We start from the raw sequence: 24099 nt of genomic DNA, 5'->3' as shown, positions 1-24099 counted from the left end.
TTGTGGAGTTGAGGGTGGGTGTGCACAAGCTAAAAGGATGTGGGCGCATGCATGCACACAGACACACACACACTGCTTCCTCCTCCTGAACACAAACACACGTGTTGGGGATACAATTTGCACACACATGTTACAGTTTCTCACAGTCCTTTTTCTCTGCCACACACATACACCAGGAGAGCTCACGCAACCCTGAGTCTCTCCCCCACGGTATATCACACACGTGTAATTACAGAGTCTCAGCCTCACACACACACAGGCCCACACAGAGCCCTGTGGGTTGTGGAGGTGGATAGCCAGCCTCCACAGAATTTTTCCCTCTCCAGGGAAACTTCATCTCCTTCCTGGGGCACGCCAGGCAACCTCTCCTCTGGGTCCGACCCCAAAGACCAGAAGATTCCTGGTCCCCAGAGAAGGGGTCTCTCTCTCTTTCTCTGTCTCTCTCTCTGTCTCTGTCTCTCTCTCTGTCTCTCTCTCTCTGTCTCTCTCTCTCTCTGTCTCTCACAGACACACACACACACACACACACACACGAAGAGCATCTTCTTTTAGTAAGTTTATTGTATTTTTCTTTCAGCTCAGGGGAGCAGGGGTGGAGAGTGGGCACAAATGCAAAGTAAGCAAATGGGGAGCCCCAGCAGCAATAGGGTGGTCTTCCTGGAAGAGGCAGGCTGTAAAGATAGGAGGAGACGAAAGAGGGAAAAGGAGTTGGGACTGAGGGAAGTGGTGAGGAAGGGTAGGAAGAGAGGGGATCCTGACAGAAATGGGTCAAGAAGAAGATGATTTGTAACCCTGATTTCCCTGTGTCCTGACTGGTCTGGAGGAGGGTAAGGGAGGGTGTGGGGCAGGCGCAGAGCCTGGCACAATCACCTTTGAGGTCCCTTAGAGGGTTCCCTCTCAGGCTAGCTATCCCTTCTCCCAGCAAAACTCACTTCCAGGAGGTTCTGCACAGGGTGAGTGGCTGGTCACTGGGCATTGTCTGCCACAGGGCCTGTGCTCCCAGCCTGCACTCTGATCAGAAGAGCCAAAGGCTTTGTCCTCTGGTAACAGATTCTGCCACCAGTGGGGGATGAAGGAGGAATTTTAGACAGGGAGGCCTTCATCCCTGCTTATAAGTTCTCTAAGATGGGCCCTTCCCATGGGTGCTGTGCTCCTGCGAACCCAACAGTACACCCTGAGTACCCACCACTAGCCACTGGTGACAGCCGTGTGGCATTTGTCCCTGCATTCAAGAGGCAGCAGTGGAACTTGGGACAAGGGACCTGGGTTAGTCCCGACTCCAGCACTTGCTAGCTATATGACCTTGGGTAATCAATCATCTAGCTTTTCTGAGCTCTGATTCTGGTCTGTAAACTGGAGATGATCATCTTAGTTCTGTCACTGCCAGCCTTGTAGGATTTTTGTAAGTCTCAAACAGACAGAGGATGTGAAGCATCCCTTGTGGCTGTGTACATGGGGCTGTGTCCAGTGGGGCTGCCTGTGCAAGGTCAGGACGTGAGTCTGTGGCCCCACCCACATAGGGTGAGACGCAGGCAGCGTGGGGCAGGAGGTGCTGGCTGCCAGAAACCTCTGGATCTGCATCTATCCTTGACTGGCTTGGCTGTGTGATTTTGTGCAAGTTCCTGCCCTCTGTGGTCCCAGGGTCCTGTCCTGTGAAATAACAGTCCCATGTTCCATGCTTCCGGACACCTAGCCTCACCCTCCATGCCAGCCAGGGCTGGCCCTGAACACTCCCCTGGGATCCAAATGAGCAGTGGGGGAGAAGGTCAGAGAGAAATAATGAGAGAAGGGCTAGGGCTTGAAGGAAAAGGAAACGGTGGGGAGAATGGTGTGATTAAGCCTCTGGAAAATAGAGAGCAACACTTAACCAATGAAGCTGGGGCCTAACCCAGGAGAAACAATGGTAAATCGTAGAGGAGGCGAACAGGAGGCCAGAGGCCTAGGATCTGCTACATTCATCTGGTCCGCAGGCCATGAGCCCAACGGGAAACGCGGGGCAGACACCTGGGGAGGCTGCAATTGGGATCTCCCTGGCCTCGTGCCTCAAATGGGGCTACATGTCTTCTGAAACCGGCTGCGGAACAAAGAAGAAGGGGAGCAGGTCTGTCCCCACTGCAACCCCTTTATGTTCTAGCAGCTCCATGGCTTTTCCAGCGCAGTGCTAGCCTCTGGGCAACAGCTGCAGAACTAGTCCAGAAAGGCCCTGGCCTGCTGCTCCTTCAGCTCCACCCTCCCACTTCCGCCTCCTTCTAGCTCCTGGCCATCTTTTCCCACCCCTCTATCCTCTCCACCACACCCCTTTAGCCCCAGTCTCCTCGCCTCCGCTCCCCCCAACTCTCCCTCCTCAACTCCTTCCTCCTGTCCATCCTCCCTTCCTGCCCCCTTTGTCCCCCCTTCCTCCCCCTCCTCTCTCACTCCCTCTCCCCACCCTTTTCCCCTCTCCCAGCCCCTCCTCCCAGATCCTTACTGAGGGCACTGGCAGGTCTTCTTTTCACTGAGGAGTCTCTTGATCTGAGACATCCGCTCTGCTTGACGCTGTCCAGGGACAAGAAAGGGAGTCATGAGGGTTCCAGGCCTCCAGAAGGGAGGTGCCCCTTGGTGGGGCGATTGGGGGAAGCTGGGAGAGGAGAAGCAGTTACATAGCTCAGGCCATCTACCCTAGAATTAACTCTCTGCTCCTTTCTGTCTCTCCCTTGAGTGGCATCTGGGTCAGGGCAGCAGGGGAACTTAGGGGTGGGCAGAGGGAGCTGGCCAAAAGCAGGTCCCATATACGGGATCTCCTGGTACGGGACTCAGGGGTTTGAGGGCCCTGTGGGGACCAGGTGTGGGGTCACTCACCCTTCGATGCCGGCACCTGACACAGAAGAAGATGCCTAGCCCAGTGAAAAGCAGGAGGCCCGCAACGCCCCCCAGCACAATCAGGGCCATTGGCTGCACCGGGGTGGGCCATGTGGGCACAACTGCAAGGGAAAGAAATGTGCTCAGTGCACCACCCTCCTCCACAGGCCAGCGGACTGAGGGCTGACCTGCAACCCCGCCTGGCCAGTCTCTGGTTTGATCCTGGGGTTGGGAGAGAGGGGCAGAGTGCTTGGGGACTCTTAAAGGCCGCCAGTGCTGGGGAATCGGTTTTATGTTTGAGAGACCACAGGGCACTCTGCAGAGGTAGAAGCAGTGGTCTAGACCCTAGACTCTGTGTGTGTGTGTGTGACTGCGTGTGTGTGAATGTGTGTGTGATGTGTGTGAATGTGTGTGTGTGTATGTGCATGTGTGCGTGTGTGCATGTGTGTGAGGATGTGTGCGTGAATGTGTGCATGTGAGTGCATGTGTGTGAATGTGTGCATGCATGTGTGTGTGTGCACGTGTGCATATGAATGTATGTGAGTGTATGAGAGTGTGTGAGTGTGCATGTATGAGAGTGGGTGTGAGTGTGCGTGGGTGAGAGTATGTGTGTGAATGTGTAAGAGTGTGTGTGCATGTGTGTGCATGTGTGAATGTGTATGCATGCGTGAATGTGCATGTGTGCATGTGTGTACATGTGAGTGTGTGTGCGTGTGAGTGTGTATGAGTCTGTGTGAGTACGTGTGTGTGAGTGTACGAGTGTGTGAGAGTATGTGTGAGTGCATGTATGTGAGTAGATGTGTGTAAGTGTGTAGGTGTGAGAGTGTGGATGTGTGTAGTGTGTGTATGAGTGTGTGCGAGTGTGTGAGTGATGTGTGTGTGGGTGTGTGAGAGTTTATGTGAGTACATGTGAGTGCATGTGTGTGTGAGTGCATGTGTGAGTGTGTGTGTATGTGTGTCTGGATTTGGAGAAAAGCCAGGAGCCAGGGAGGAGGGCTTTTGGTCAGGTGGACCCCATTCCTAGGCTGTAGACCTGAGGGAGTCGGAACTTGTAGAACTACAATTGGCAGCCTAGAGCCCAGGACCACAACCCACCTCACCTCATCACTTCTATGCCTCCAGGACACCATCCCCATAACCCCCCAACTCAGGCATTGGGAGGCTGGGACTCTGGGTGGTCTCTGCCAACCACAGGAAGGCCCCGTAGCTCAGGAGGCAGAGGCCATGGAACCTGGGTCCTCACCCTTGATGTTGGATTCTAGCAGGACCTGTCCCGAGTCACTCAGCAGACACTGCCACATCCCCGCCTCAGGGTTCAGCACCCACACCGCCTTCGCCTGCTTCGAGACCGTTGCCCCCTTGTTCTCCAGTTTCAAGCTCAGCGTCAGCTTAGGGGAGGTGGGTCCCCACACTTCACAGGTCAAATTTTCCTGGAACTGAGTGGCTGCAGAGGAATGAGAGGCTGAGATTGAAAGCCTGAGATTCAGTGGAACAATTAAAATGATACTCTATATGGGCGGCCTTCTTTTAGCCTTTTAGAGCAGATTTTCATGCAGTCGTATGAGGAAAAACAGCGTTTGGGGTCCAGTGGTATTGGATTTGAATCCCAGCTCCGCTGCTTAGCAGCTGAGTGCCTCTGGGCAAGGGACTGAACAACCTGCGGACAGTAGTAAAAGCAGACATACATGTAGTGTCTGGATGGGGCCCGGCCGGTGCTGAGCATTAAGTGTTAGCCATTATTATTTGTGGAGTTGTTATGATGATAAGGAGATAAGGAAGCCAGAAACTCAACTTGGAGCTTGACATTATCATCATTACTATCCTACAGAGAGCAGATTTCATTATCTTTATTAGACAGGTCAGGAAGCAGGCCTGAAGTGGGAGGGGGCTTAGTCAGGGTCACAAAGGGTTGGTCACAGGCAGAACGGGAACCCCGGTTCTTAGCCCAAGTGGTTTGCGGATCTTCAGTGAAGCCAGCCCCACGCCGGCTCATAGATGTCTCAGCTCAAAACCAGCCCCAAACCCAAAGGGCCCTCCCTTACTTCATCCAGGTAACCAGGGCCTAGGCATCCCCTCTTGGGGCCTGGCTTGCCTCAGAGGGAGCCCTGGGCCAGGGCCCTCCACCTCTTTCCCCTGCCTGCCCCTTCCTGGCCTGGCCCCTCACCTCTCATCACCACGAGGTTCACTTCCTGATGCAACTTTCCTGTTTTCGCTTCAAGGGCCAGCGTGAGGTTTCCAGAGCCAGCATACTGAGGCAAGGCCTGGGGCAGGGTGAGGTGGAGCGGGAGCTTCTTGCCCATCTGGAGCTTGGGGTCCTGGGTAACCCGTTTTACAGACACTTCCTTGTTCTTCAGGTCGAAGGTAATCCAAGACTTGGAGGAGGAGGCCCTCTCCGCCTGCCACCACAGCTCGCCACTGCCCGTCAGCTTTTCAAGTGTAAAGGCGAGTGGGAAGGAGAACTCCACCTGTTCCCCCTCTTTCTTATAGACTGTGCTGGAGGCCTTCTGGAAAGCTGGAGGTGGGAAGGGAGAGACCCCGAGTGAGGAGATAGGAAGATGAGACTGCACGAGTGGGGTCGGCATGCGGGGGCAGCAGGGAGATGGAAGGGGACCCGATGAGAACAGACACCCACCTTGTCATTTCAGATGCTTCAGTTCCTTCCTACCTCTCCAGCCTTCTCTCCCCTCTTCCACCCAGCATTTTCCTATAGCAGACCACCTCTCTCCTCCCAGAAGCCATCACAGAACAGCCCAGCCACAGGGGATCCTTGCTGTCCTCAGGATTCCTGGACCACAGAAGCCATTTGGCCTCCACTCCTTAGAGCCATAACTCATCACCCTTCACAAAATAAGAACGAACACTTAACTTTAACTAGGGCTTACTCTGTGCCAGGCACCATTTTTAGTGCCTTGCGTGTATCAGTCCTCAACTTAATACAAGGTAGGCACTATGGCAGTTAACATCATCCCCATTTCACAGAGGCTGAAACCAAGGTGCAGAGAGGTTCAGTAACTCACCCAAGGTCACATGGTTGTGGCAGAACCAGGATTTCAACCAGGGTCCATGCACTAAACTGGCACACTACACTACCTTATGTCCCATAAGCACCCAGGGGATAGGATCTGGGGTAGGACCTCGGTCTCTCCACAGTGGCCTGACTCAGGGGTCCAGAGGTACAACATAGAACATCATCAGGGTCGGCTTGCTGGTGTTAGTGTCCGTGAGTAAGTGGATTTGCCAACTTGGTAGGGGTGGGGAGCTGAGGCAACAAAGAAAGTAAACGCCCTGACATTCATCCTTTGGGGCCTCCAGAGGAGACTGGGGCCTCTAGCATCCTTACCTTCCCCAGCCCTTCCTTTCTCCATGTCCACCACACTGAGGGGTGGCTGTCAATCAGCCCCCTGATAATGAGGGTCCCAGTGAGTCCTTCAAGAATGGCCTCAGCTCTAGGGGACCTAGCCTTCTCCACTCCTGACCTCCCAGCACCAGACCCAGAAGCAGGGAAGTGAGAGCAGAGGGAGGGGCTGTCAGCCTCCGGGGCAGGGAGGAGACTGCGGGCAGAGGGGCTTCCCTTACCTAGCACCACGATGTCTATTTTGAACTCCACCGTCTTCTGGTCCTGCGAGACGGTGCATGTCCAGGTGCCACTATCCTGGCGCTCCAGCTGAGGCACAGAGAGGGTCCTCCCCCCCTGTATGTTTTTACCCCCTGGACTCCTACATTTCACTGAGGGGCTACTACCAGGGGGGCTCTCCAAGGTCAGGGTCAGGCTTTGCCCCTCAAGCAGGTGGGTGTCAGAGTTGGCAGTCACTGTGGAGGGAAAGGCCAGCTGTGTCACACACATACCATCCCCAAGGAGAAGGGCAGAGGACAGGAAACCAAGAACATCTCTCCATTATCTCCATCCCAACATCTCCTTCCTCCCAGCACCCAGCTGCCCACCCCCAGCCAAGACAGGGTTTCCCTCTCCCCTCCTCTCTCTCTTCTTTCCTCCTCTCCCCTCATCCTCTCTTCCCCAGTCTCTCTCTCTCCTTCCCTTGCTTCCTTCCCTTTTCTTTCCTTTTCCCAAGGCCTCTTCCCTCCTCCGCCCACCACCATCCTCCACCTAATCAAAAGGGCTTTGAAGAGTTCGGAGGCCAGTTTGACAGCCTGGTCCTCTTGGGGCTGCTGCGGTATCACCAGCTCAGGCTGGATTTGGTGCAGGGGTGGGAGTAGTGGGGAAGAGAACCAGCCAGGAGGTATCCTCGTCCCCACCTGCCCCACTCACATCCGAACACCAGCAATTCCACCTCCTCCTTCTTGTTCTCCACTTCACAGATGTAAGTATCTGAGTCTTCTATCTTAAGATTCTTGATGATCATGGAAAAGCATCCTTGGTCCCAAAGGCTTTTTCTTGAGTCAGCACGATCGCTCAGCTTGGATGGACCTGGGAGCAGAAGACAAATGGGAGAGGCTGAGGTGCCTTGGAGACATGGCACCTCTGGCAAGAGAATGCCCACAGCTCTTCTGATCTCAATTGCTAATTTCCTGCAACATCTGCTCCTCATTCTAATCAGAGAAACCCAGTCTGGTAAGGAGGTCTCATCATATCCATTTACCTGGCTGGGACAGTGGCTCACAAATACAAATAAAATCATATCCTTATTTGGAGAGCACCAACTCCTACATGCCAAATACTTTACATGCATCATCTCAGTAATCTCCACAATAATTCCAAGAAATAGATATTGTCAACACTGTTTTGCTTATTTTATAGATAGAGAAACTGAGACTCACACACTGAGATTAAGTAATTACCCAACTCTCACACATTGTAGGAGAAGAAACCAGTACAATTTCTTTGGAGGGTGATTTGTACTATATATCAGAATTACAAATGTATATACAAAGCGAAATGTCCATCAATAAAGAATAGGTTAAATAGCTCATAGCTCACCCATTCAGTGGATTGCTATGTAGCCGGAAGAGAGGAAGAGGAAGTGCTTTGTATACTGATTTGGAACCGTATCTAAGAAACATCACTAACTGAATAAAGCAAGGTATTAAACAGTCTACTATTTGTTTTTAAAGGGAGAGAAAATATATTCTTTGTATATGAAAAGAATATTTCTCGAATTAAACATAACAAAATGAGGCCATTAAAAAGAGTTATAACGTCTAAAAAAAAATTAAAAAAGAAAGAAACTGAGGCCAGGCATGGTGGAAATCTCTCATCCCAGCTCTTTGAAAGATCGAGGTGGAAGGATTGTTTGAGCCCAGGAGTTCGAGATCCGCCTGGGCAACATGGCGAAACCCCATCTCTAAAAAAAAAAATTTTTTTTAATTAGCCGCCTTAGGAGGCTGAGGTGGGAGGATCGCTTGAGCCCAGAAGTCAAAGGTTGCTGTGAAACAAATGAGATGGCACCAATGCACTCCAGTCTGGGTGACAGAACGAGACTAAGAAAAATTAACTGGGTGTGGTGGTGCATACCAGTAGCCCCAGCTACACCGGAGGCTGAGGTGGGAGGATCACCTGACCCGGGAGGTCGAGGCTGCAGTGAGCTATGATCGTGCCACTGCACTCCACCCTGGGCGACAGAATGACACCCTGTTTAAAAAGAAAAAAAAAGAAAAAAAAAAACTGGGAGGCTGAGGCACAAGCATCGCTTGAGACTGGGAGGCAGAGTTTGCAGTGAGATCGAACCAATGCACTCCAGCCTGGGTGACAGAGTGAGACTGTCTCAAAACACACACACACACACACACACACACACACACACACACACACACACACAGATAACCTTGGTTGCCTCTAGGAAGAGGAAGTGAATACTCATGTGTAGGAAGAAAGCTTTTCACTATATGCCCTTTGCTTTTTTTTTTTTTTTTTTTTTGAGATGGAGTTTCGCTCTTGTTGCCCAAGCTGGAGTGCAATGGCACGATCTTGGCTCACTGCAACCTCCGCCTCCCAGGTTCAAGCACTTCTCCTGCTTCTGTCTCCCGAGTAGCTGGGATTACAGGCATGTGCAACCAAGCCCAGCTAATTTTGTATTTTTAGTAGAGACAGAGTTTCTCCTTGTTGGTCAGGCTGGTCTCGAATGCTCAACCTCAGGTGATCCGCTCACCTTGGCCTCCCAAAGTGCTGGGATTAGTGAGCCACCACACCCAGCCTGCTTTCTTTTTGTTTGTTTGTTTGTTTTTATGGAGTTGAGTGTTGGATCTCTGCTCACTGTAACCTCTGCCTCCTGAGTTCAAGGGATTCTCCTGCCTCAACCTTCGGAGTAGCTGGGATTACAGGTGTGCACTACCACATCTGGCTAATTTTTGTATTTTTAGCAGAGACAAGTTTTCCCACATTGCCCAGGCTGGTCTCGAACTCCTGACCTCAAGCAACCCGCCCACCTCAGTCTCCCAAATTGCTGGGATTGCAGGTGTAAGCCCCTGCGCCCAGCGTATATGCCCTTTTCTGCGTTTTGAATTTTGACTCCCCTAAGTGGTGGAGCTAGGATTAAAATGCAGCCTGTCAGGAGTCTGGGACCAACCTGGGCAGCAAATAGACACCCTCATCTCTAAAAACAATTATTTTAAAAGAATTAGCTGGGAGTGGGTGCCTGTAATCCCAGCTACTTGAGAGGCTGAGGCAGGAGGATTGCTTGAGCCCAGGAGTCCAAAGTCACAGTGAGCTATGATTGTGACACTGCACTCCAGCCTGGGCAACAGAGGCCTCATCTTAAAGAAAATAAATTTTTGGCCGGGTGCAGTGGCTCATGCCTGAAATCCCAGCACTTTGGGGGGCCAAGGCAGTGGATCACTTGCGGTGACGAGTTCAAGACCAGCCTGGCCAACATGGTGAAACCCCATCTCTACTAAAACTAGAAAAAAAAAAATTAGCTGGCACATGGTGACGCATGCCTGTAATCCCAGCTACTTGGGAGGCTGAGGCAGGAGAGTTGCTTGAACCCGGGAGGCGGAGATTGCAGTGAGCCGAGATCACGCCACTGCACTCCAGCCTGGGTGACAGAGTGAGACTCTACCTCAGAAAAAAATAAAAATAAAAAATGTTTTTAAAAATAAAAATAATTCAGGCTGTTTCACTATGCAATGCTATCTCTGGAAAGTTCTTCAGGCATAAGTATGTGTCTCCTTTGGCCTCTTCTTGTAAAATCTAATACCCATCACCAAGGGAAGTTTTCTCTTTAGCTGTCCGTTTTCTGGGTGCGGTGGCAGCTCCAGAATCTCTATAGAACAGGGCTTTAGAATCTAAATTTACATAGCAAACAGTTCTGCATTGCTTTGTTTTTACTTAGAATGTATATTTGGAGGAATGGGGCAAAAGTGGCTAAGACTAAAGCCTCTCAGCCTGCTTGGCACTACCTCTGCCTCCCTGAGATGCCTAGGCCCTCTCCCTCTTTCTGCCTTGGTGTGGGAGCCTGGATACCCATTCAGCCGCTCACTCTCCTTTCTCTCCTCTTCCAGACCACACAGTCCTCTTCCCCACTGCTCAGCTCTCACTGTCCAGGAGCCTCTTCCAGACAACCTCACAGCCTCGGCACACGGTTGCCCCAAGCTTCCCCGGGGCACGGCAGGCACCCAATCCACCCCACACCTTCAGTTTCACTCTTTTTTTTTTTTTAGATGTCCCTACTCAAGACAACCTGGACCCAGCCTCCCCCTTTATTTGTTCCTTCAGTGGTTCCTGCCCTACTTGCTGTTTCCCTGGATCTACACACTGCTTTAATTCCCCAGCTTACCCTGAAATTCAACTACATTCCTTTCACAATTCCTTTACCAAACTTCTTAGAAGCGTGGCCTACTCTGATTCCGCCCCACTTTGCTCCGCCTCTTTTGCTCCTCTCCTCCATTTCTAAGAATGATTCGTTTTTCTTCATCTTGAACTTTTGCTCCGACAGCTATATTTAGGTGTTGTCCCAGACTGTCTTTGGTTCTCTTCCTCATTTCTACAGACATTCTCAATTCCACCGCATCCCCAGTCAGGTCTGCAGACGGTGGCCAAGTTGTTACTGCCAGCCCTGACCTCTCTCCTCAATTCTAGGCACACATTTCCAATGGTCCAAGTAATAAATTTATGTTAATATCCTGCTATCACCCCAAACGCGATTGGTTCAAAATGAAATGTATAAGCCTCCTCCTAAAATAACTCTGCCTCCTTGCTTCTCTTAAAAGGAAAACAATGGCCTGCTTGTCCATGCTGTCCCATACTTTGAAAAAGCTACAGCAAGATAATAGGAAAGGTCTAAGCATATGAGTGAGTCTGGGACAAATTCATGGGACAACCAGTATTGAATGAAGACTTAAAAGAGGTATAGACCTGTGGCCAGGTGCGGTGGCTCACGCCTGTAATCCCAGCACTTTGGGAGGCCGAGGCAGGCAGATCACCTGAGGTCAGGAGTTCAAGACCAGCCTGGCCACCATGGTGAAACCCAGTCTTTACTAAAAATAGAAAAATTAGCCAGGAATGGTGATGCACGCCTGTAATTCCAGTTACTCGGGAGGCTGAGGCAGGAGAATCCCTTGAACCTGGGAGATGAAGGTTGTGGTGAGCCAAGATCACGCCACTGCACACCAGCCTGGAGGAGAGAGAGACTCCGTCTCAAAAAAAGGAAAAAAAAAAAAAAAAGGCATAGGCAATAGACTAGAGGAGATGGGGAGCAGCAAGGACATTACAGGAAGGGGGAAAGCTCCAGAGAGGCAGCACAGGCAAACTGTGGGGAAACCTCCTGGGTGCAGAGGTTTCCGCTGGGAAACTGTGAGCAGTGGCCCCGAGATGGTGAAGGTCCTGCAGAGGCTTATAGGCTTAGTCTAATGAGCTAAGACGTGGCATGTGCAAAGCATGACTTTGGAAGGCAATGCTGCAGCAGGAGGAAGGGAAATCCAAGTAGGTGAGTAGGTGAGACTAGTAGCAGACCAAATTACCCGGAAGCTCACTGTAATCCATTACCCGGAAGCTCACTGTAATCCAGGTGGGAGGTATGTGGGGCTTGGCTGGTGATGGTGGTATTCCCATGGGAACAAAGAAGAGGATGAAATTAGAACCTTTTTTTTTTTTTGAGACAGGGTCTCACTGTGTCACCCAGGCTGGAGTGCAGTGGTGCAATCACGGCTCACTGCAACATCTACCTTGTGGGCTCAAGCGATCCTCCCACCTCAGTCCCCCAAGTAACTGGGACTACAAGCCTGTGCCACCACTCCCCATTAACTTTTGTATTTTTTGTAGAAGTGGGGTATCACCATGTTGCCCAGGCTGGTCTTGAAATCCTGAGGTCAAGTGATCCAGCTGCCTCAGCCTCCCAAAGTGCTAGGATTACAACAGGTAGGAGCCATCATGCCCGGCCCAAAATACTTTCAAAGCAAGGAATGGTCATAGTTGATGATGATGGGAAACAGGGATTGAAGTAGAGAAAAAAACATGACTCTGTGGCCAGGCGCGGTGGCTCAAACCTATAATCCCAGCACTTTGGAAGGCCGAGGCAGGCGGATCACCTGAGGTCAGGAGTTCGAGACCAGCCTCAACATTGAGAAACCCTGTCTCTACTAAAAATATAAAAATTAGCCGGGCATGGTGGCGCATGCCTGTAATCCTAGCTGCTTGGGAGCCTGAGGCAGGAGAATCGTTCAAACCTGGGAGGAAGAGGTTGCGGTGAGCCAAGATTGCACCATTGCACTCCAGCCTGGACAGCAAGAGTGAAACTCCATCTCAAAACAAAACAAAAAACATGACTCTGTGTTTCAGAAATTGGGGGTGATACTGTTATTGTTAGAAATCAGGAAGTTGGGAAGGGGAGCTGTTCTGAAGGAAGATGAGATCCATAGAAACAGAACAAAAGCATCAACACAAAAGACTTAAGAGTTTTTAGAAAGTAGAGCATTGTTTTAATCTCATAGGCAGTGAAAGAAATGCAAATTAAAACAATGATATATTTTTCAATTATAAAATTGCCCCCCAAAAAAAGTTTTATATAATACAACTCAGTGCTGACAAGGTGTGCTCAAAAAGTTCATATCCTTAATTTCATTTCTGGAACTTTATCTTTAAAACAATAATTTTAAAATGCAAACCATAATTTAGGTACAAAAATAATACTTATAGCATTGTTAATAAGATACAATGTTAGACAAAATGATAATGGCTGTATATTAGAGGACAATTAATTTGATGGAATTCTAGGTTAGCACCAAAACCAATATTTACAAATAACTTATAATGAAATAGAAAATACTAATAATATACATTTCTAAGTTGTTTTAAGATAATCTTTATTTAGAGAAGTAAGCTCTTGACTTTTTAAAAAGAAGAAAATTATCTCACAAAGTAGGGAAGGAAAAGAAGAAAAATTTTTAAAAAAAGATAATCTTCACTTTTTTTTTTTTTGAGACAGAATCTCACTCTGTCACCCAGGCTGGAGTGCAATAGTGTGATCTCGGCTCACTGCAACCTTCATCTCCTGTGTTCAAGTGATTCTTCTGACTCAGCCTCCCAAGTAGCTGCGACTACAAGCGGGTGCCACCAAGCCCAGCTAATTTTTTGTATTTTTAGTAGAGACGGGCTTTCACCGTGTTAGCTAGAGTGGTCTCGATCTCCTGACCTTGTGATCCGCCCGCCTTGGCCTCCCAAAGTGCTGGGATTACAGGCGTGAGCCACTGCGCCTGGCCAATCTTCACTTTTTAGGTTAGTTATTTGAACTACAAAAATTATACAGACTCAACACTTTCCTGGCCCTACCTGCTTTCTTTCTTTCTTTCTTTCTTTTTTTTTTTTTGAGAAAGAGCCTCACTCTGTTGCCCAAGCTACAGTGCAGTGGTGTGATCTCAGCTCACTGCAACCTCTACCTCCTGGGTTCAAGCAATTCTCCTGCCTCAGCCTCCCGAGTAGCTGGGACTACAGGCATGTGCCACCACACCCAGCTAATTTTTGTATTTTTAGTAGAGACCGGGTTCGCCATGTTGGCCAGGCTGGTCTCGAACTCCTGGCCTCAAGCCATCCATCCATCTCAGCCTCCCAAAGTGCTGAGATTACAGATGTGAGCCATCACACCTGGCATTAAATTAAACTTATTGTTTTGAGATAAATGTAGATTCACTTGCAGTTGTAAGAAGTAATAAAGAGAAACCCTATGTACCCTCTATCCAGTTTACCCTAATGGTAATATCTTGCAAAACTGTAGTACTATATCACAACCAGGATGCTGACATCGACACGATCAGGATACAGAACATTTCCAGCTCCATAAAGGTTGTTGCTTTTTGTAGCCATCCCCTTCCCCTCCCCATCCCTGAGCCCCTTAAACCCTGGCAATCACTCATCTGTTCTCCATTTCTATAATTAGTTATTTTAAGAATGTTATATAGGCCGGGCGCGGTGGCTCAAGCCTGTAATCCCAGCACTTTGGGAGGCCAAGACGGGCGGATCACGACGTCAGGAGTTCGAGACCATCCTGGCTAACACGGTGAAACCCCGTCTCTACTAAAAAATACAAAAAACTAGCCGGGCGAGGTGGTGGGCGCCTGTAGTCCCAGCTACTCGGGAGGCTGAGGCAGGAGAATGGCGTAAAAACCCGGGAGGCGGAGCTTGCAATGAGCTGAGATCCGGCCACTGCACTCCAGCCTGGGTGACACAGCAAGACTCCGTCTCAAAAAAAAAAAAAAAAAAGAATGTTATATAAATGGATTAATACAGCATATTACCTTTCGAGATTGGCTTTTTTTCACTCAGCATAAGTCCCTGGAGATTCATCCAGGTTGTGGTGTGTACTGTAATTCATCCTTTTTATTGCTGAAAAGTATTTCGTGGTATGGATATAATCATTCCCCAGTTGAAGGACATCTAGATTGTTTCTACTTGTTGGCTACCGTGAATAAAGCTACTATAAACATTTGTGTACAGCTTTTTGTGTGAGCGTAAGTCTTCACTGCTCTGGGATAAATGCCCAGGAGTGCAATTGCTGGGTTGTTGCATGTTTTGTTTTATAAGAAACTATCAAACTGTTTTCCAGAGTGGCTATGCCATTTTAGTCTCCCACCAATATTGGAAGAATGACCCCGTTTCTCCACATCCTCATCAGCATTTGGTGGTGTTCCAATTTTTAATTTTAGCCATTCTGATAGGTTTAGTGATAGCCTATTGTGGTTTTAATGTACATGTCCCTAATGATTAATGATGTTGAACAGCTTTTCATGTGCTTATGTGCCAACTGTATGTCCTTTTGGGCCTGTTTTCTAATTGAATCGTTTTTTTGGTTTTGAGTTTTGAGAGTTGTTTATCGTATTCTGGATACCAGTCCTTTGTTGAGTATGTGGATTATGGATATATTTTCTTATATTCTGTAAACTGTCTTTTCTTATTCTTCTTCTTATTTGAGATTGGGTCTCACTCTGTTGCCCGGGCAACCAGGCAACATCTTGGCTCACTGCAACCTCTGCCTCCCTGGCTCAGTGATCCTCCCGCCTCAGCCTCCTGTGTCGCTGGGAATACAGGTGCACTCCACCAAACCCAGCTATAAATATATTATATATATATAATATGATATACAAAATATATAAATATATTAAATATATAAACACAGAAATATATTTATGTATTTATATATAATATTTATATTTAATAAATTTAATAAAAACAAAAATATAAAGTATATAAATATATATTTGATATATAAACATATATTTAATTTAAAATATTAAATATAAATATATAAAAATATATAATATATAAAATATATAATATATAAATAAATAATATATATATATATACTTTTATTTATTTATTTATTTTTTTTTTTTTTGAGACGGAGTCTCGCTCTGTCGCCCAGGCTGGAGTGCAGTGGCGCGATCTCGGCTCACTGCAAGCTCCGCCTCCCGGGTTCCCGCCATTCTCCTGCCTCAGCCTCCTGAGTAGCTGGGACTACAGGCGCCCGCCACCGCGCCCGGCTAATTTTTTGTATTTTTAGTAGAGACGGGGTTTCACTGTGGTCTCGATCTCCTGACCTTGTGATCCGCCCGCCTTGGCCTCCCAAAGTGCTGGGATTACAGGCTTGAGCCACCGCGCCCGGCCTTATACTTTTATTTATTTATTTTTTTGTAGAGACAGGGTTTCATCATGTTGCCCAGGCTGGTGCCAAACTTCTGAGCTGAAGTGATGAACCCACCTCAGCTGCCCAAAGTGCTGGGATTACAGCAGTGAGCCACCGTGCCCAGCCCCTTTTTGCAGAGCAAAATTATTTTGCTTTTGTTTTTGAGACAGGGTCTCCCTTTGTCACTTAGGCTGGAGTGCCAGCTGGAATGCAGTGACACAATCATAGCTCACTGCAGTCTTGAACACCTGGGCTCAAGCGATCCTCCCACCTCAGCCTCCCAAAGTGCTAGGATTATAGGTGTAAGCCATTACACCTGGCCAACTTGTTTATATCTATAAAAAATCTTGCTGGTATTTTTATAGGAATTGGATGAAACCTGTATATAGATTTCGGGAAAATTGATATTTTTCTTATGTTAAGTCTTCCAGTCCATCAATCCATGAGTATAGTATGTCTCTCCATATATTTAGGTCTTCTTTGACTTCTTTAATCGGCATTGTGTAGTTTTTAGCATATAAATTCAATATCTTTGTTTTTTGTTTTTGTTTTTGGTTTTTTTTGCTTGTTTGTTTTTGTTTTTTTGAGACAGACTCTTACTCTATTGCCCAGGCTGGAGTGCAGTGACTCTATCTTGGCTCACTGCAACTTCTGCCTCCAGGGTTCACGCAATTCTCCTGCCTCAGCCTCCAAAGTAGTTGGGATTACAGGCATGCGCCACAACACCTGCCTAATTTTTGCATTTTTAGTAGAGACAGGGTTTCACCATGTTGGCCAGACTGGTCTCAAACTCCTGACTTCAAGTGATCCACCAGCCTCAGCTTCCCAAAGTGCTTTGATTGCAGGCATGAGCCACTGCACCCGGCCCTATGCATGTTTTTTAGATTTACACCTAAGTATTTTTTTTCTCTTTCTTTCTTTCTTTTTTCTTTTCTTTTCTTTTTTTTTTTTTTTTTTTTTTAGATAGGGTATTGCTCTGTTACCTAGGCTGGAAAGCAGTGGTGTGATCATGGCTCACTGCAGCCTTGACCTCCCAGGCTCAAGCAATCCTCCCACCTCAGCCTCCCCAGTAGCTGGGACTACAGGCATACACCATTATGCTTAGCTAATTTTTTTTTTTTGAGACGGAGTCTCACTCTGTCACCCAGGCTGAAGTGCAGTGGTGCAATCTCAGCTCACTGCCAGCTTTACCTCCCAGGTTCATGCCATTCTCCTGCCTCAGCTTCCTGAGGAGCTGGGTCTACAGGTGCCTGCCACCGCGCCTAACTAATTTTTTGTGTTTTTAGTAGAGAAGGGGTTTCACTGTGTTAGCCAAGATGGTCTCGATCTCCTGACTGCATGATCCACCCACCTTGGCCTCCCAAAGTGCTGGGATTACAGGTGTGAGCCACCATGCCCGGCTATGCTCAGCTAATTTTTTACTTTTTGTAGAGACAGGGTCTTACTATGTTGCCTGGGCTGGTCTTGAACTCTTGGGCTCAAGCAATCCTCCCACCTTGGCCTCCCAAAGTGCAGGACGTACAGGTGTGAGCCACCATGCCTCGCCTTTTTGAGCAATTATAAAAGGTATTGTAGCTTTAATTTCTATGTACACGTATTCCTTTCTAATATATAGAAATACAATAGATTTTTGTATGTTTATCTTATATTCTGCAACTTTGATGAATTCATTTATTAATTCTAAGAGGTTTTTTTGTAGATTCTTTGAGATTTTCTATGTAATCATGTCATCCACAAATAGGAACAGTTTTATTTCTTCCTTTCTGACAAGTTTTCCTTTTATTTCATTTTCTTGCCTTATTGCACCGGCAAGGGATTGCAGTACCATGTTGAATAAGAGTAGTAAGAGCAGACATCTTTGTCTTATCTCTGCTCTTAGGGAGAAAGAATTCAGTTTCTCACCATTAAATATAATGTCAGTTGTAGTAGGGTGGGTCTTTTGGGGTTTTTTTGGGGTGCTTTTTATTTAATTAACTAATTTCGAGACAGAGTCTTGCTCTGTCGCCTAGGCTGGAGTGCAGTGGCGCGATCTCATCTCACTGCAACCTCTGCCTCCTGGGTTCAAGCGATTCTCCTGCCTCAGCCTCCCAAGTAGCTGGGACTATAGGTGCATACCACCACAGCTGGCTTTTTGTATTTTTAGTAGAGGCAGGGTTTCACCCTGTTAGCCAGGATGGTCTCCATCTCGTGACCTCATGATCTGCCTGCCTCGGCCTCCCAAAGTGCTGGAATTACAGGCATGAGCCACAGCACCTGGTCTTTATTTATTTATTTATTTATTTTTTTTTTTTTTTGAGACGGAGTCTCGCTTTGTCGCCCAGGCTGGAGTGCAGTGGCCGGATCTCAGCTCACTGCAAGCTCCGCCTCCCGGGTTTACGCCATTCTCCTGCCTCAGCCTCCCGAGTAGCTGGGACTACAGGCGCCCGCCACCTCGTCCGGCTAGTTTTTTGTATTTTTAGTAGAGACGGGGTTTCACCATATTAGCCAGGATGGTCTCGTTCTCCTGACCTCGTGATCCGCCCGTCTCGGCCTCCCAAAGTGCTGGGATTACAGGCTTGAGCCACCGCGCCCGGCCCTTATTTATTTATTTATTTTTGTTTTATTTATTTATTTTTTGAGACGGAGTCTCACTCTGTCACTCAGAGCGAGCAATGGCGCGGTCTCAACTCACCTCAACCTCCACCTCCTGGGTTCAAGCAATTCTCCTACCTCAGCCTCCTGAATAGCTGGGATTACAGGCGCCTACCACCATGCCTGGTTAATTTTTGTATTTTTGGTAGAGACGAGGTTTCACCATGTTGGCCAGGCTGGTCTCAAACTCCTGACTTCATGATCTGCCCACCTTGCCTCCCAGAGTGCTGGGATTACAGGCGTGAGCCACCGTGTCTGGCCTATTTTTTAAATTTATTATTGGTTTGTTTGTTTTTCCTTTTTTTTTTTTTTTTTTGAGACAAAGTCTTGCTGTGTTGCCCAGGCTAGAGTGCAGTGGCACAATCTTGGCTCACTGCAATCTCCACCTCCTGGATTCAAATGATTCTTGTGCCTCAGTCTCCTGAGTAGCTAGGATTACAGGCTCACACCATCACATCCAGCTAATTTTTGTATTTTTTGCAGAGATAGTGTTTCACCATGTTGGCCAGGCTGGTCTCGAACTCCTGATTTCAAGTGATCTGCCTGCCTCAGCCTCCCAAAATGCTGGGATTACAGGTGTCAGCTACCTCACCCAACCTGTTTGTTTTTCTTGAGACAGGGCCTTGCTCTGTCACCCAGGCTGGTGTGCAGTGGTACAATAGCTCACTGCGGCCTCCACCTCCCGGGTTCAAGTGATTCTCCCACCTCAGCCTCCTGAGTAGCTGGGATTACAGGCATGTACCACCACATCTGGCTAATTTTTTTTTTTTTTTGTATTTTTAGTAGAGACAGGTTTTCACCGTGTTGGCCAGGCTGGTCTCGAACTCCTGACCTCAAGTGACCTGCCAGCCTCACCCTCCCACAGTGCTGGGATTAAAGGCATGAGCCACCACGGCCTGCCCTATATCATTATTTTTGAAGTGAGTTTCTTATAAACTGCATATTGTTGAATTGTGCTTTTTAATTCATTCTATCGATTTTTGTATTTTAATAGATGTATTAGACCATTTACATTGACTGTAATTATTGATATGTTAGGGCTTGAATCTGTCATTTTATTTTTGTTTTCTGCTTTTTTTGTTTTCTTGTTTCTTTTTCCTGCCTTCCTGGGGGTTATTTGGATATCTTTTTGTAACAAACTTCTTAAGAACAGGTTTAGGTTTACAGCAAAATTGTGAAAATGGTGTGGAGAACCATGGAGATAACACTGCCATCCCAGTGAGCCTTTTGGAATGAGAACATCTATCCTATGCCTGTATACCATTGTGTTTTAGATACACATAACTTGCCTGGTTTCACAGGTTCACAGCTGGAAAGAAATTTTGCCTCAGGATGAACCGTATCTCAAGTCTCACCCATACCTGATTTAGATGACATTTTAAAATTCCATTTATTTATTGATTTTGTTTTTAGAGACAAGTTTCACAATGTTGACCGAGCTGGTCTCGAACTTCTAGGCTCAAATGATCCTCCACTTCAGCTTCCTGAGTAGATGGAACTACAGGTGCATGCCACCAAGCCCTGACTTAGATGCTATGTAGATGAAACTTTGGACATTAGACTTTGGAGTTGATGCTGGAATGAGTTAAGACTTTGGAGGCTATTGAGATGGAATGAATGCATTTTTCATGTAATAAGGACACAAATTTGAGGGGGCAGTGCAGAATACCATGGACCAAATTGAGTCCCCCACAAATTCACATGTTGAAGCCCTCACCCTCAGTGTGATGATATTTTGATATATGGCCCTTGGGAGGTAATTCAGTTTAGATGAGGTTATGAGAATGGGGCCATCATGATGGGATTAGTGTCCTTATAGGAAAAGACATCAAAAAGCTTTCTTTCTCACCGGTCGTGGTGGCTCATGCCTGTAATCCCAGCACTTTGGGAGGCTGAGGTGGATGGATCATCTGAGGTCAGGAGGTCAAGGCTGGCCGGACCAACAGAGCGAAACCCCGACTCTACTAAAAACACAAAAATTGGCTGGGTGTGGTAGCAGGCACTATAATCCCAGCTACTTGGGAAGCTGAGGCAGGAGAATCACTTGAACCTGATAGGTGAAGGTTGCAGTGAGCTGAGATCATGCCATTGCACTCCAGCCTGGGCAATACGAGTGAGGCTCTGTCTGAGAAAAAAAAAAAAACACATAAAAACACGCACACACAAAAAATTAAAAATTAGGTGAACATGGTGGCGTGCACCTGTAGTCCCAGCTCCCGGGAAGGCTGACGTGGGAGGATAACTTGAGCCTGCAATGTGTTGTGGTCATGCCACTGCACTCCAGCCTGGGTAACAGAGTAAGACCCTGTCTCAAAAAGGAAAAAAAAAAAAAAAGAAACATTGGATGAAAATAAATCAAAATGTTAGCAGAGGATATCTCTGAGTGGTAGAAGTATGCATGCATTTGATTTTCTTCCATGTTCTTTCCTTCGTTGACCAAATATTTTGTGATGAGCATATAATACTTTAAATCAGGAGAAAAGGCCGAGTGCAGTAGCTCATGCCTATAATTCCAGCACTTTGGAAGGCTAAAGCAGGCGAATCACTTGAGGTGAGGAGTTCGAGACCAACCTGGCCAATATGATCAAACCCTGTCACTACTAAAAATACACAAATTAGGCATGGTGGCACACGCCTGTAGTCCCAGCTACTCAGGAAGCTGAGGCAGGAGAATGGCTTTAACCCGGGAGACAGAGCTTGCAGTGAGCCAAGATCATGCCCACTGCACTCCAGCCTGGGCAACAGATCGAGAGTTTGCCTCAAAAAAAAAAAAAAAAAGTAGAAAAAAAAAATTCTGGGCCAGGCACAGTGACTCACGCCTGTAATCCCAGCACTTTGGCAGGCCAAGGCGGGTGGATCATGAGGTCAGGAGATCAAGACCAGCCTGACTAACACAGTGAAACCCTGTTTCTACTAAAAGTACAAAAAATTAGCCAGGCATGGTGGCACATGCCTGTAGTCCCAGCGACTCAGGAGGCTGAGGCAGGAGAATCGCTTGAACCCGGGAGACAGAGGTTGCAGTGAGCCAAGATCACGCTACTGCACTCCAGCCTGGGCGACAGAATGAGACTCCGTCTCAAATAAATAAATAAATAAATAAAATAATAATAATAATTCTGCAACTTTTTTTTTTTTTGAAATGGAGTCTTGCTCTGTCACCCAGGCTGGAGTGCAATGGTGCAATCTCAGCTCACTTCAGCCTTTGCCTCCCAGGTTCAAGTGATTCTCCTGCCTCAGCCTCCTGAGTAGCTGAGAATACAGGCCTGCACCACCACGCCCGGCTAATTTTTGTATTTTTAGTAGAGACCAGGTTTCACCATGTTGGCCAGGCTGGTCTTGAACTCCTGACCTGTGGTGATCTGCCCACCTCAACCTCCCAAAGTGCTGGGATTACAGGTGTGAGCCACTACAGCTAGCCTTTTTTTTTTAATTAAAAAATTTTTTTTGGCTCGGCATGTAATCCCAGCACTCTGAGAGGCCAAGGTTAGTGGATCACTTGAGCTCATGAGTTCGAGACCAGCCTGGCCAACATGGTGAAACCCTGTTTCTACAAAAAATACAAAAATTAGCCAGGCATGGTGGTGCATGCCTGTAGTCCCAACTACTTGTGAGGCTGAGGTGGGAGGATGACTTGAGCCTGGGAGGTGGAGATAGCAGCGAGCCGAGATCACACCACTGCAATGGAGCCTGGGTGATAGAACCAGACCTTGTCTCTCTCTCTCTCTCTCTCTCTCTCTCTCTCTATATATATATATATATATATATATATATTTTTTTTTTTTTTTTTTTTTTTTTTTTTTTGTAGAGACAGAGTCTCACTATGTTTCTCAGGGTGGTCTTGAACTCCTGGACTCAAGCAATCCTCCAGCCTCGGCCTCCCACAGTGCTAGGATTACAGATATGAGTCACTGTGCAAAATATTATCTACATGGGTCTGTAGCAACAATACTCAAGAAATCATGGGTGTTAAGTGGTAGTGATTGTTGTAAAACTCACTAAAATAAGTTCATGAATATTAAAATATTCAAATTAACATACCACCAAAAGCCTTTCCCTGGGCCACCAGCAGTTGGTGTAGGGAAACTCTGGACAAGAATGCCACTGAGTTTCTGTCAACCCCAGCCCTCTGGGATCCCAGAATTTAACTAAGAGCAGATCTCAGACACCAAAGGCTTTCAATCCATAGTGTGTTTTCCTCCCTGGATGAGGGGCCAGGGAGCCCTACCTTTAGTTAAGAAGGAGCCCTGAATTCCCAGAATCTTTATCTGGTTGGAGTTTTTCCAGTGGAATTGTGTGTTCTTCTTCTGCGAAGCATTACAGGTCAGTTCCACTGTATCCCCTTTCTTGCCCAGCACCACTTTCTTTCCCTGGGTGACTGCTGGGAGTAGCGCTGGGTGGAAAAGAAAGGAGTCAGGTCCCAATGCTGCCGCTGTCCCCCTCTACCCCATCCTCCACCTTTGCCTTTCCTCCCACGCCATCTGCATTGAGACCCCAGGTCTGAGAACTTACCCAGTTGCAGCACCAGAAGCAAGTGCCTAAAAGGGATTCCCCGGTTCATTGTGGCCTTGCTGAGGGAGGCAGGGGCTTGAGCCAGTAGGGACCTGAGCCTGCAAAAATGGCAGGGCCTGAGGGAAATACCAATCATTAGTCAGCAAACATTTATTTGACCTGGAGTATACAGGGGCCATATGCAACCTCTCCCTCAGGACCCTTGCAGCCAGCCCAGTGAACTTGAGGCAGGAGAACAGCAGAGGGAATTGGAGGTTGGATTAAGGAAGGAATGAGTAGGAGCACAAGCAAGAGAAAGAAGGAAGTGAGCAAAAACAGAAGTAAGATAAATAAGTGAATAAGGAGCCCCATGGCTGGCTAGATCCAAACCAAACCAGTAAGGAGCAGCTCCTAAGAGATGGGCATGTACTGGGCTGGGTGCAGTGGCTCATGCTTGTAATCCCAGCACTTTGGGAGTCCAAGGTGGGTGGATCACTTGAGGTCAGGAGTTCAAGATCAGCCTGGCCAACATGGTGAAACCCTGACTCTACTAAAAATACAAAAATGAGCCGGGCATGGTGGCATACACCTGTAGTCTCAGCTACTCAGGAGGCTGAGGCAGGAGAATCACTTGAACCAGGGAGGTGGAGGTTGCAGTGAGCCGAGATTGTGCCACTGCACTCTAGCCTGGAGGACAGAACGAGACTCCTCAAAAAAAAAAAAAAAAAAAAAAAAGCACATGTACTCCAGAGAAAAGAAGATATCCTTAAAATGACCCCATATAGTAATTGGCTACTTAAGGTTCAGAGTGCATATCATGCATGTACTTAAAATTATGGGAAGGAGGTGACACGCAAGCACACAGAGGCCAAGAAACTGAGCAACTCACCTGTCAATCAAAAGGCACATGCCAGCTAAAGATTAGGCAGCTTGAGGAAGAAGAGAAAAAGACACATAGAAAAGGCATGAAGTATAACAAACCATAACTGACACCATTCGCAGGTCATCCTCGATCCATAGTGGATTGTACCGTGCTTAATAAACTTTTTGCTGTTTTGCTATTTGTGTGTGTCAT

General features: G+C 47.5%; 1 protein-coding gene across 17 annotated transcripts in view; it reads right to left on the bottom strand.

Annotated features, from left to right (window-relative positions):
- Positions 1-546: 546 nt before the first annotated feature.
- CD4 (CD4 molecule) overlaps positions 547-24099 on the bottom strand; it is a 33270-nt gene continuing 9717 nt past the window's right edge. For 4 of the 17 annotated variants that reach the window (XM_077952943.1, XM_015150818.3, XM_077952944.1 and 1 more), the window contains 9 exons: positions 23046-23161; positions 22762-22926; positions 7106-7264; positions 6415-6648; positions 5003-5350; positions 4082-4282; positions 2839-2960; positions 2468-2535; positions 547-2074 (listed from right to left, as the gene is read on the bottom strand). In XM_077952943.1, coding sequence (XP_077809069.1) covers positions 2044-2074; positions 2468-2535; positions 2839-2960; positions 4082-4282; positions 5003-5350; positions 6415-6648; positions 7106-7264; positions 22762-22926; positions 23046-23094 — 1377 coding nt within the window. In that variant the 5' untranslated portion in view covers positions 23095-23161 and the 3' untranslated portion in view covers positions 547-2043. 17 annotated transcript variants of the gene reach the window in all.

Source organism: Macaca mulatta, chromosome 11 (genome assembly GCF_049350105.2).
Source record: "Macaca mulatta isolate MMU2019108-1 chromosome 11, T2T-MMU8v2.0, whole genome shotgun sequence".
Taxonomy (NCBI): Eukaryota; Metazoa; Chordata; class Mammalia; order Primates; family Cercopithecidae; genus Macaca; species Macaca mulatta.
The sequence above is the reverse complement of the archived record's forward strand: the minus strand, read 5'-3'. Positions and strand labels throughout refer to the sequence as shown.